At 42.4% G+C, this 13323-nt stretch overlaps 2 protein-coding genes across 5 annotated transcripts in view; one reads left to right on the forward strand and one right to left on the reverse strand.

Annotated features, from left to right (window-relative positions):
* The window catches only part of LOC128877203 (uncharacterized), a 99393-nt gene that overhangs the window by 63880 nt on the left and 22190 nt on the right, over window positions 1-13323 (reverse strand). The window lies entirely within an intron of this gene.
* LOC128877207 (uncharacterized) overlaps window positions 1-13323 on the forward strand; it is a 33687-nt gene continuing 20364 nt past the window's right edge. Inside the window, exons 1-4 of one of the 4 annotated variants that reach the window (XR_008457210.1) lie at window positions 1-53; window positions 2966-3091; window positions 3207-3332; window positions 5628-5819. Coding sequence is in view for 1 of the 4 variants with exons in the window: in XM_054124326.1 (XP_053980301.1) it covers window positions 22-53; window positions 5628-5819; window positions 10539-10632 (318 nt within the window). In the remaining 3 variants the exon portion in view is untranslated. Of the gene's footprint in view, window positions 54-2850; window positions 3092-3206; window positions 3333-5627; window positions 5820-8727; window positions 10095-10538; window positions 11609-13323 lie in introns of those variants that run through there. The other 3 variants (XR_008457211.1, XM_054124326.1, XR_008457209.1) reach the window with 3 other exon arrangements.

Consider the following 13323-nt stretch of genomic DNA (forward strand, 5'->3'; position numbering starts at 1 on the left):
CTCTTCTACTACGCAAGGTAGATGCACAGAAGGTGCCCAACGTACTTGATCTCGTAAGTATACTCACGTAGAAGATCGCATTTAGGATATCCTTCTTCGGAATCAATTAAGGTCTATTTACACATATCCGTAACGTGTCAGTTCCGTAATGTTCCGTCAGTGTCAGTGATTTAAAATATTCTTCTGTTGTTTTTGAATGGGCATGTTCACACACGCCCGACACCGCTCCGTGACGTTATTGATACGGTACGGATACGGAACTGACACGTTACGGATATGTGTAAATAGACCTTTAATCTAGAACACAATTCCGTCTCGACTATTCGTCTTAACACATTGACCGCCACGTCACCCATTCATAGAAATTAGTCAATATTGTCTGGTTAGAGAAGTAAGCAGCACGACGAGTGCTAGACTATGTGCTTTACAATTATCTCGAAACAAATTGTCAACCTTTTAGAGATATTCACAAACATTAGCTTGGCGATCTAGTTGAAGTTTCAACCAACATGATCAACTCCGTAAGAAACCCCCATTTACAATTGTCTCGAAACAAATTGTCAACCTTTTAGAGATTTTCACGAGTATTAGCTTGGGCGATCAAGTTGAAGTTTCAACATGATCAACCCCGTAAGAAATCCCCAATTTACTATTTTTACTCGTCCAATTTGGAGCAGCGCAACAGAGGCTTGAAATGAATAAAATAATCAACAGTTTCCGCCAAACGCAACGAACTCCAGCTCGGGAACGTTCTCTGGGTCCCGTTGGGCCGAACTTGTTTTTATCGCTGCGCCATTGCGAATTGCGGGATCGGCCCAGTCCCTGGAGTCGCGGCGTACCTTCGACGGAGTTTATTAAATGCTTCCTCCATTTGTTAAAACGCTCGGCGCGGCTACTTGGCCGGCGGGCGATGAATACGGGGTCGCGAAAGCGTGGGACGTAGGGAAAAACGAGAAAGAAGGACAAGAGGGCTGAGTCATGGGGCGGGTAGAAAATTCGAAGCACTCGCCGGGCAGAACTTCAGAGGGACGGCAGCGGGGGGATGTTTCGCTTAAGTTCCACAAAATCTTGACACGGAAAGGAGCTGTGCAGCACATTTCTCGAGCACTCGTAACGGTGAAGTGGAGGGTAGAATAATAGGTACTCGGGGCCGGCCACCAAGTGGCAGCTAAGCCTGATTTTACACGCGAACTTCTCCCAACGTTTATTTCGTTTCTGGGATGCTGCTGGGTAACGCGGCGAAAAAGTTTTCGGAGGGGATGATCCTCTGGGATAGTTAGGCCGGTGTGTTATCCAGTTCAATTCCCGTGCTTTAAGAATTTTTTCGCAGAGATTTCTACAGTTTTAATCGAACACAGCACAGTATCACTCTACTCCCAGACCTAACCTATTCCTAAGAATAAGAACAAGATCGTAAGTTCGAATCTCCGTGCCTTTTGCAGTTGGGCCAAGCTAATATATTTTTTCGTTCTTTTTCAGGCTTTCTGGGGAACTACATTGCTCAAACGTTTGAAATACTCATCTCTTAGTCCATCACACGTCTACTTCTCTTCCACTATATTCTCCTATGTCTAAGAAGATACAGTCGAATGATAAACATGAATGGTAGATCGATTGGTTGGTTAGGAAAAGTTAATCGTGGATGCAAGGATCTCGTGGGTTTGAATCTCCGCGCTTTGGATATTTTTTCGCAGGGATTTCTATAGTTTTAATCGAACAGAGCGAAGTATTAATCTATTCTGAGACCTAACCCATTCCTAAGAATAAGAACAAGATCGTAAGTTCGAATCTCCGTGCCTCGAGTATATTTTTATCCATGAATTTTCACGAAGTTATGAAAATAAATACCACGATAAATGTTTGATCGTACAGTCTCGTCAACGGAATCGTCAACGAAAACAGTCAACTGGAGGAATACTGTTTGGGACACGCGATACGCGTTGAATTTAACGCAAAATTTTCAACAGTGTAACGAAGCGTTGCTTCGGTAACAGAGATCTGATAAGAAATTTCCGTAAACCTAGCGCTTAATATACAATATTAAAATATTGTATATACAACAATTATTGGGATATTTCGAAGCGATAGAATTTCCGAGCGTTGTCCTTTCCGACGCCACGGTTTCTGGAACAGCCGCGTGCCGCGTCGCGGAGAAATTAACGGGCGGGTACGTCGGTTTCGGACCTCTCCACGACCTTGCGCGTCGACGGACAGCTCGAAAAAGTATCCAAGGGGACACTTTGCACGCGCGATGGCACGGTTAAGCCCGAATCCGTAACGGCCCAGTGAATCTGCAATCGTAACGGCTCTACGGTCATGTCTATAACGTTCCTCTATTGGCGTTGAGTAGCTACCGAGCGAGGGCAATCTCGCTATTGATTGCACCTTGCATCCTCCCACCCCTTTTGCCCTCCGACCGAATCCCCTCCGTGCGACCATCCCCTCGCGGCTGCCCCTCTCTTGGCATCCCACTCTCTCCGGGTCGTATATACCGAATTCCCACATCCTCGACCCTTTCGAGTCGAACTCGTGTCCATGGCTGTCTGGAACGCATCCCTACAGACCGTAAACTCTTGTTTCGATTCTTTGATCGACTCCAGGTCCAGGCTCGACGCGTATTTTGCGGGATAAACGATTGTAATCGCAGTATCCAAGAATAAGGAGAGAAGAGTTTAGATAACTCGGAGAAATCGCGGAAGATTTAGTTCGGGATCGATAGAGATCGCGTTGAACTTTATTATGTAGTATCTTTATTTATTTTAGTAACTTTATTTATTTTAGTAACTTTATTTATGTAGCACCCTCGCCTCCCTAACTCGACGAGGAGACCGAGGATCTAAGGATCTCGTAGAACGGAAAAATATAAATTAACAAACCTAGAAGTCCTGTTTTCTGAAATTCGATTACATTTTAAAATATAAATTGCTGTTGGGCCAAGCTGATATATTTTCTCGTTTTTTCTCAGGCTTTCTGGGGAACTACATTGCTCGTAAATTCGAAATACTCATCTCTTAGTCCTTCACACGTCTACTTCTCTTCTACTACATTCTCCTTTGTCTAAGAAGATGCAGTCAAATTATAAACACGAATGGTAGGTTGATTGGTTGTTTAGGAAGAGTTAATTGTGGGACTGGGACTCCTATAGATTTATTCAAAATATAAATAGCTGTTGGGCCAATCTAATATATTTTCTCGTTCTTTTTCAGGCTTTCTGGGGAACTACATTGCTCAAAAATTTGAAATACTCGTCTCTTAGTCCTTCACACGTCTACTTCTCTTCTACTATATTCTCCTTTATCTAAAAAGATGCAGTCAAATGATTAACACGAGTGGTAGGTTGATTGATTCTTTAGGAAAAGTTAATGGTGGATCCAAGGATCTCTTGGGTATGAATCTCCGCGCTTTGGATATTTTTTCGCAGGGATTTCTATAGTTTTAATCGAACAGAGCGAAGTATTAATCTATTCTGAGACCTAACCCATTCCTAAGAATAAGAACAAGATCGGAAGTTCGAATTTCCGTGCCTCGAGTATTTTTTCGCTAAAAATTCTATAGCTTTAATTGAAAATAGCGAAGTATCAGCCTTACTCCCAGACCTAACCCATTCCTAAGAATAAGAACAAGATCGCAACTTGGAGTCTCCGTGCCTCCAATAAAATTTTTCGTTGGGACTCCCATAGCTTTAATCGAAAATAGCAAAGTATCAAAGCATCCCGACCTAAGAATAAAAACAAGAACGCGAATGGTAACTCGATTGGTCCTGTAAACAAAGCGATCGACTGTGGACCCAAGGAGCACGATCTTGAATCCTCGCACCCTTTTCATTTAAACTCTTAAATAATACCAGACTTTTGTTTAGATCTCTTCATCCTATTCCATGCATCAGAAATTACCCCTTCCATTAAATAGAGATCCCTCCAATCAATGACCAAGCGCGTCGAAATGGCTTCGCAGTTATCCAGTTCGACACACTCGAATTATCAAGTTCAACGACCGCCCTTCGCGCAGAACCCAAAGTACCCAAGGGTTCGCATGGTTTACCAACGATCGCTTCTACTCGTTAACGATCTCTCCGGCTCTCTCCGTCTTTTTATTCTATTTTTTTTCTTTCAAATGACTCGAAAGTATCCGACGTAACGAAGTCTGAATGAGACCCGAACATTCAAGACGCGCGAGTGGATCTTGTCACTCGAACCGCTTTGTGGCGGGAAAACGAGCTCGCATTCAACGTACATAAATGTAATGAGGCGCGCAAGGAGGTGCACACGTCGTGCGTTTTTCCGTGTGGAAGTCACCGTCGAGATATCGCCCGACATGCACGACAGGCCAGGCCTAGGTGTTGCTTTCGACTGCTCGCTCGACTTTGAAGAGCGCCGCTGACATATTGTGCGAAAAGGCTTTTAAAACTCTAGGCTTTATTCAGAGGGCAACTATTCCCTTGAAGTGTCTCCAAGCACTCGAGGCCTCTATATGCTGTTAACTCGTCTACCTCATCTACGTTTAACTCATCTAGAGCACCTACGCGTCTACCGTTTCCAGCGAGGAACAAAGGAAACGAAAACTGGCCCTTTTCACCAGAACTTTCCTATTTTATTAACCCGTTTCACCTTACGTTTCATTATTTTCTCATTTCGCGTCTGACACGAGATCGTCGATTTCAGCACGGCATTCTCCTATCCCTTAACCGAACAGCCTCGCTATTAAGTCCAACAATGGAGGGTCTACCGTAGCCCTGGTTTTCATCTACTCGATACGATCTTCGCGTCGATGCGATCTGACTCGTCTCTGTGCGCCATGTTCGACAACTATATATATATTTTTTTTTCCTTTTTGCTTTTATTGTGCGCGTGGGCAGAGATGTTACAATAATAATTCACCGATCGTCGAGATCTCTTCTTCGGGTTTGATTCTCTTAATACGATACTCGTCGCGGGCTCTCGCTTTGACGTCAATTTTATTAATTAATTCGAGATGGGAGGGATCGATCGAGATTCAGGCCGTCGCGCAGGACGAGCAGGGTCTCCAGCACAACGAGGACTCGATTTAAGATCGCCGCCGACCTTCCGTCCCGTCCATTGGCAACCTCGTTCGCTCTTCCGGCCAGTCAGCTGGGCGAAATAACGCCGGTTATTTTTATCGGGATATCGAGGAACGCGTCCATGCTCGTTGCGGTCACTTTGACGTCAATTTTGTTTATTAATGCGCCAGCCACCGAGACCAACCGTCCACTGGTCTTGGCGGCCGTGATGACTTGCAGGGATCGCGGAAGATTTGGTCCAGGATTGAGATGGTTGATTGAGATCGCGTTGAACATTATTGCATGTGTAGTATCCTCACCTCACATACCTAACACGAAAAGGAGTCAAATGGGAACACGAATCTTAGGGTGTCGAGGTCGACTGTGGATCCCAGGATTTTCGTTGGGATTACTATGAGAATTTTTAAAAATATACACCTTATAGAGAATGGTCAGACGAAACTTTTTCATATTCACAGTTTATCCGTGCGACGTTTAGTTTCTAATATAGATTGAAAACTTAGAAGTCCTTTTTCCTGAAATTTGATTGTATTTTAAAATATGAATCGCTGTTTCGACCAAGCTAATACATTTTCTCTTTCTTTTTCAGGCTTCTTGGGGGAACTACATCGCCTCAAAAACTCGAAATACTCATCCCTCAGTCAATTATACGTCTACTTCTCTTCTACTACTACTCCACGTGCCTAAGAACAATAACACCTCCAGCTGAGGACCTAATACCTAATACCTTGCGCACTGCGCAAGGTAGATGCGCAGAGGATGCTCCATCGTACTTCGTTCCGTAAGTACACTCACGCAGAAGATCGCATTTAGGATATCGTTCTATATTCGCTCGAGGCGACGCGGAGTTTAAGTGGCTTTGCATTGCCAATGAATATTTACGAGCAGCATTTTATAAAATGCACGTTTTTTGATCGGTTTCATTCGCCACTCTTTCACGCGTTCGTGTAGACTGTATTTTTTTTTTTTTTTTACACAATCGCATTTCACGCGTACGCGCAATTCCTCTTAGTCGAATGCGATTACTGTAACTGCAGCTTTTGCAACGCGCTCCGAAATGTTTGCTGGGAAATTCGAATCTATAACCAACAAAGGCCAAAGCACAGGGAGCTGTTTGCATGGGAGAGTTTATCAGATTCATCCTTTAATCTAAATTTCTAAAAAAGGGTGGCAAAAATTTAAAAGATGCACGAAAAACGTGAGATTTTCTTTACAATGGGAGATGGATTAACTTTCGATGAATTTTTTTAAGTTTTCATCCAATTCTTTTTATTCCAAAAATGGATATAAAGTTAAATAAAATTAAAGGAAGGAAATAAATTTAAACAAAAATTCATGAATTTTGATGATGTTACAAAAATGAATACCACTTTAAATATTTGATTATGTAATATCCGATAATCTAAATAATATTTAGTCAGCAGAAATTTAGAAGAATATTTGTCTGACAGACTTGTTAACCTAAATTTCTAAAAGGGGGGGGGGTAAAATTTAGAAAATGTAAAGAAGTTGAGGAGATAGATCGGTGTAGATAGATTATCATAAAAAGAATCTTCTTAGTTCTCCTCCGATTCTTTTCGTCGCGATGAATACTTTTGATTAAACTGCTCGACTTTATTCGACGAGTTCGATGAAAATCACTTGACATTCGGAACAGGGGATATAAATTTCCCCGTCATCCTTGGATAGATACTTAGCAGCGACAAACGCTGTTTTCTGACGGTTAATTTTAATAAAAGGATGTACCGACCGTTTCCTTTTCCCTCGGTTTTCCTTCTTTCGCGCATAAATACATACGTAACAAGCGCGACACTATCCACTTCCCTCGACGTTCTCCCGGTAACTGATTCGGAATTTGAATAGAGCGAATCGCCCCGGTCTCACCGGACGATTCCCCTTTACGGCGTTTTTCGCGATCGCGAGGCGATTCTTTTTCCTACGGCTAGACGAAGAAAACAAAAAAAAAAAATAGAGAACGGCTATTTTTCGAACGCTACGTTCCTCGTTCCGGCGCGGAAACGGATACGCCACTCGACGAATCGCGAAAACGATCGCGAAAATTACACGGCCGAGCAATTTTCCGCGCCGGGTAGGGGGTGGGGGGGGGAGAGGAGGAAAGTTCGTCTTTGTTCGTGCGACATCCACGGGGTAATTAGGGCGCAATTTGTCAATTCCGTAATCGTTGAAACGTCGCGCAATTGTTCGCCAATCTGGCGCGATGTAAATGATGGGAGGGCTTTCCCGTCAACCGAGTCGTGTAACGAGTCGGAAAAGGATCGAAACGAATAAAAGATCGGTACGCGTGCCTAAACGCGCGACGCATCGTCGTATCCGGCCAGTATCATCGCGGATATCGCGCGGAGTCGCGGGCGAGATAAAAGAGTGAAAGGACGGCGGGAATTCCCCGTCGGTGGTTTTTAATTTTTCATTCTCCTCGGAACGACCGAAGTCTCGTAAATTCTCGGCTCTTTCCACGCGCGACTTCGTGACGCGAGCCTCGTAAATCAGAGACACGCTCTGGACGAAGTCAACGTTTCCGCGACTTCCAATAGATCGCGGCTAAGCTACCCCTTTCTCGTTCACCGTGCGGCTCTGGTTGACCCGCGTATGAAAAATTGAGCGGAGAGTTGAGTGGAGGGACCGAGGGGAGCGTTGGAGATTCCCTAAACGGCTCTGATCTTGTACGAAGCTTTAGATCGTTAGATTCGATTGCGAAGCTCGGGGACATTAGAATTGGCGCATTTCCATGGGACGATAGGTAGCTTTGTTTTTGTTGTAATATTCAACAAAGGACCGTGGTTCTAGGTAAAACAAAGATATTAGTAGAGTAGGTAAAAGAAAGGGCGCAAACGGTTTGCAACGCTAATTTCAAATCGGTTGCTCTGTGTGCAATCGGCCTTATGCGAAATAAAATCTTCGCGAACGTGCCTACAAAAAATCGAACCTAAATAGGAATTTATTTTATTCTGCAAATATTACAACGTGATCTTTACTTTCGATCCTTTTTATATTCTTTCGTATTGTTTGCATTTTGTAGGTTCTTGCAAATTCAAATTTCCTGTAAATGCATAAAGATTCGCAGTCTAGTAACGAGTGTTCGTACAGGAAGCAATTCAAAATAAAACTTCGCATATTTATTTGATTAATAAATTTTAGGGGTAAAAATAAGGAACATTCCTAAATGTTTTTTTTTTTTAAGGATTAAACTCTATCACTTTTAATGTAAAGTAATATTCCTCTTGTTCCTTTTCTTATTAGTTTTATTTTATATTGCTTGCTGTACGAATACTTCTTACACTGACTGTAGAAGGTACGGATGCGTATGAAATCTATACACAAAAGTTTGAAAAGGGTTATTAAGGGTTATCTAGGAATAACTGTTCGTACAGGAACCGATTCAAAATAAAACTTCATATATTTATTTCAGTAATAAATTTTAGAGGAAGAAATAATTAACCAACATTCCTAAATATTTTTAAAATTAAACTCTATTATATATTATTTATAGGGGTAAATATATATCTATCGATATATCTATTATAGGGGTAAAAATAAGGAACATTCCTAAATGTTTTTTTTTTTAAGGATTAAACTCTATTACTTTTAATGTAAAGTAATATTCCTCTCATTTCTTTTCTTATTAGTTTCATTTTAAATTGCTTGCTGCACGAATACTTCTTACACTGCAGGTGCGGATGCGTACGAAACCTATACACAAAAGTTCGAAAAGGATTATTAGACCGCTCGTGGTAGATCCGGCGTTAATCGCAGTCGAACAGGCCAGCAAAGGACAAGGAAGAGCCTCGGCGTGATCGTGGTCGTCGTGCATCGAGGAGACGAATCGAGCTCGCTGGTAATCTCTTGAACGCAAAGGGACGCGAAACACGCGAGAACGCGGCCCGAAAGCGAAAAAGCAGAGAGCAATTTGGTCGGTGGCTTTAACGATTCCGTGAGAACGTCGCGGAAGGGAGGCTAAAGGCTGTCGCGAAATTAGAAGCGCTCAAACAGGAGAGAGGTTTTAAGGTGTTATTCGCGAGACGAGACGCTTCTTTCCCTCTTGAAGGTTATCTGCGCGCTTGAAAAATTCCACTTTGGCGGTTTCGCTCGCGAGTAGACGGCCAAGAGGAAAATCCTAGTAACGAAGGTACCGCCGTGAAGTGTTACGCATCAGTTTTAATGGGGCTAGGTTGGTAGACGGAGGAACGAGAAATTTTAGGTTCGCGAGCTCGTGGCGTTCTTCAGAATTCTTATTTCCGGGAGAGAATACTTCTTTTTTCTTACGTGCCATTGGAAAAATAAGCATTTCCGAATCGAGATTTCCTCCACCTCTTGGGACCCTCGAGCAACGGCAAGCCTGAGCCAGCAAGTTCCGACGTTCGTACGACGACCGCTTTCGACGAAACTATCCTCTCGAATGGGTCCCGGAACCTCTTTCCCTAGACAAGTCGTTTCTTTCACGTGCCAGACCATAATCAGGTGGCTTTCGCGTACCTACCACTCTTAGATTCCGATTTATTTCAATGTTCGGTTCTACTACAATTCGATACTTAGAAACTAGATTACCTCTGCGTCCTTACTTCCGTTGAATTGCGTTACGAAAAAGCTCGAGAGAGGAGTTTTGGTGTGCCTTTTAAAGGTTTGTGTTTCAGGATTCAGAAGGTGGTGGAAATAAGGGGAAGAAGCAATGAGAATAGTTGGATGTTAACACTTTATTCACCGGGAGCCTATTTATAGGCTTTTTCATTTCAGTATTTAGCTATTCGAATTTATTTACTTTGTCGATGGTTGTCTACTTACAATGATCGGTGTTTGGAAACAGACTTGGCTTTCGATGTACCCAGTAACAGTATGGAGGAATTATTGTCAGCCTAGATTGGCATACGCTACTGTAGAAAATTCTTTTTTAGGATGGAAAAAAATAATTGATTCTATCCAACTTTTTATCCTATTTTCATACATATTTGAGTAGTCTGTACAAATTTCTTCAACAAGAAATATTCAAATTGAGTCGACTGCGACGCACATTTGTACAGCACCTCACAATTGAAACCTCCTATCGGCGGGAAAGATGCAGGTCGTAATTTTGCTTTGACACAAAAAAAAAAGAAATTTTCATTTTCATTCATTTCTCTTCAATGTGAACTAAGAAAATTCATAGAAGAAAAATTTTAAACAACTTTTTTATCAAATTAAAGTGATTTTTTTCACCCAAAGAACTCGTTCTTTCTTTCAAACTTGCAGTAATTCCACATTTCACCATTTTTGCGGGTTTTTCTTAGTTCACATAGAAGAAAAATGTATGAAAATGAACATTTCTTTTGGTTTTTTTGTGTCAAACCAATATTACGACCTGCATCAGACCTCAATTTGAATATTTCTTGTTGACAAAATTTGTACAGACTACTCAAATATGTATGAAAATAGGATAAAAAGTTCGATAGAATTAATTATTTTTTTCCCATCGTAAAAAAATTCACGAAAAACCGCTTTTTTTTTTTAGATCTCCTAATTCAGGATACCCCCTTAAGAACGGGAACGCGCAGAGACTAAACACATGGCCCGCTTCGAGCGTTTGTCTAGCTCGAATATCCTAACACTGTCTCGAATATTCTAACAAAGGGTACAAGGGTTGGATGCGTAGTTGGTGTACGGACGGATGAGACTAGCTTTGAAACTTACAAATATTTACTTATCCCACGAAGATAAAACTACTGACCAACCTAGAGTAACGAAGATTCCAGTACAGATGGTACAGTACAGAAGCTACAGATTAGCCTAAGCGATATCCAACACCACCCAGTCCACCTAGGCCCTTCGAGTCGGTCACATCAGATCCCAATTGGGTCCGTATACCGAGAGGCGAACCGTTTTTCCCTCTTACTCCTCGTCTTCGTAGGGATCGATAGTCTTTCCTGTCGTGTCTTTCCTCCCCTGCTCCGACGAGGGCTGGACGGGAAACGCCTTAACGCGTCGCTTAGCCTTGAAACGATAAGGACAGCTATCGAGGTAACGTTGACGCGGCGCGCCTAAATTTAGCCTGGTATCCGGTGGAATTTCGTTCAATTCCATTACCGATCCGCGATCGTCCTCGGCTCCGATATCGACTTCGTCGTCTCGGTGTCCATTACGAAGACGTTCTACCGCCGGAAATACGAATTACGTGGAGAGGATTGCTCGTCACGACGACGGTTGGGATAGTCTTGAACGTTGTAAATGTGTTGTGGATCGTGCCAAATGGGATTCGATCGAGCAGACGGTTTTGACTGCGCTTGCCAAGTTGATTGATAACGTCTTTACCGTTGACGATACCTGGATTAACACGGGATAGATGAGTTTGGGGTACGTGTTCATTGTCGAAGGTTGAGCAGTCGAGTTGCTTCAAAGCGAGATAAGGAAGTGACTTGGCATGACGATCCAATAAGAAGCTTTTTGAATTTACTGCCATGCAGTGGTGAACTTAATTTATTTAACTTTGTCTGTTTCGGTAGCAAATTAAAAATTATTCAGAACTATTTACGTTCTACAATGGGTCAAGAACGATTAACTGATTTTTCAATTATACCTATTGAGAATGACATTCTAGATACGTTAAATATTAGTGATTTAATTGAAGATTTCGTGGCAGCCAAAGCTCGGAAGGTTAATATGTAAATAATTATATAATGTATAATGTATGTTTGTTGTAATTTACCAATCACGTGTAGTACAACTTTATTACAAGTATTGAAAATAATACAAAACTCGGAATGTGTACGGGAAAAGCTCTTTATTGACCACCGAGGTGGTCTATAGCACGGCTCGCAACGGTCTGCTGGATTGGTGGTCCGAGCCGATGGTTCCGATCCGAGAAAATATCGGGCCGGAGTCATAAAAAAGGGTGGTGGCGTCCCTGCTAGCACTTGGGACTTCCGTTGAGTGACGACGCCCATGTTTTCGGCCTATACCTTCGGCAGACCTAGGAAAACTCGTCCTCTCTTACCTTGTGTCCAAATGTTTACCACACATGTGTCATGGAAAAGGGCGCTAAAATTTGTCATTCACACAGGCGCCTCTTACCCACGTGAAATCTCATGAAATCAACTAACGATGCCGTGTAACGGTTGCTTTTATGACCTACGCGCAGGCGCCAATCTGACGCTTTACTCTGTAAGAGGCGCCGCATGGTGCGTAAGCTGCATGCGCAGAACCCTACGCGCCGGCTACCAACAGCGTACCCAACCTCGAAACCATCGAGTACACTTCACTCTGAGTATCCACCAGTGTCAACCATCAACGCTCCTATGTCGAGTGAGGCTGCAGAGGATTAAAGACGCCATTCCTTTCTGCTCGTGACAATAAGAAATACGGGTGGCTCGAGGCGCGTTCACGCGACTGTGTTTTGTTGTCGATTATCCAAATTGTCCACTCACCAGGTATTCCAACCGTGACGCTAACGGAAGCTTGAGACATGTGTGAGTAGTCTTGCGCGACAGCCGTTAATATGTGTGCACGCACACGCGCCACTGGACGAGGAAGAGGAGTGGCCCGTGTACACTGCATTGGACAGCCCGCAACTACGTATATCATGCATCGGTGATAATCGTTGCCCCGAAAGTTTCAGCCAGGAGCCAGAGAGATAATTTGATTACGCTCACTTAGACCCCTGTGCTGCTACAATTGCAGAGGACGTGTGTTCCTCTCTTTTCTGCGGTGGAACTTTCTAACGTCGACGATGTACGACGAGTTACGAGTCAAAGGTACCTCGTAAAAAACTTCAAAAAAGTACAGAAATTACATCAAGTATTAGGTTGTCCCGAAAGTTTCTTTCGTTTCATTAATAATTAATATATACACGATATTTTATGTTTCATGTTACATTACTGAATTGTGTACGATTCATTTCGCTTCGTTACTGTTACAGCATCAATGTCTAAGAAATTAGATTGTCTATTTATATAAACACTGGCACAGAAGATAATTGAATGCAACTCACGAAAGAAACTTTTGGGACAACCTAATACGTGAAAATGTGAAGGACTTGAGGAGTAATCATAGAAAAATAGAAGATCCCCATAGAAAACTATGAGACGTTGACGAAGTACAAGATACAAGTCATAGGTATTCTACTATACTAATAACTATTGATGATATGAAAAAATTGTTTATATGTAAATTGTAGGATGAGCTCTATTTTGTGGCGTAAGCGAATATTTTTTTTATATTATTAATTTAAAAGATATGACGGTGAAGTTTCGTTTCTTAAATGGAACTGTATATTTTTGGGGGGATCATGCGATAGTGCTTTT

Source organism: Hylaeus volcanicus, chromosome 5 (genome assembly GCF_026283585.1).
Source record: "Hylaeus volcanicus isolate JK05 chromosome 5, UHH_iyHylVolc1.0_haploid, whole genome shotgun sequence".
NCBI classification, from domain to species: Eukaryota; Metazoa; Arthropoda; class Insecta; order Hymenoptera; family Colletidae; genus Hylaeus; species Hylaeus volcanicus.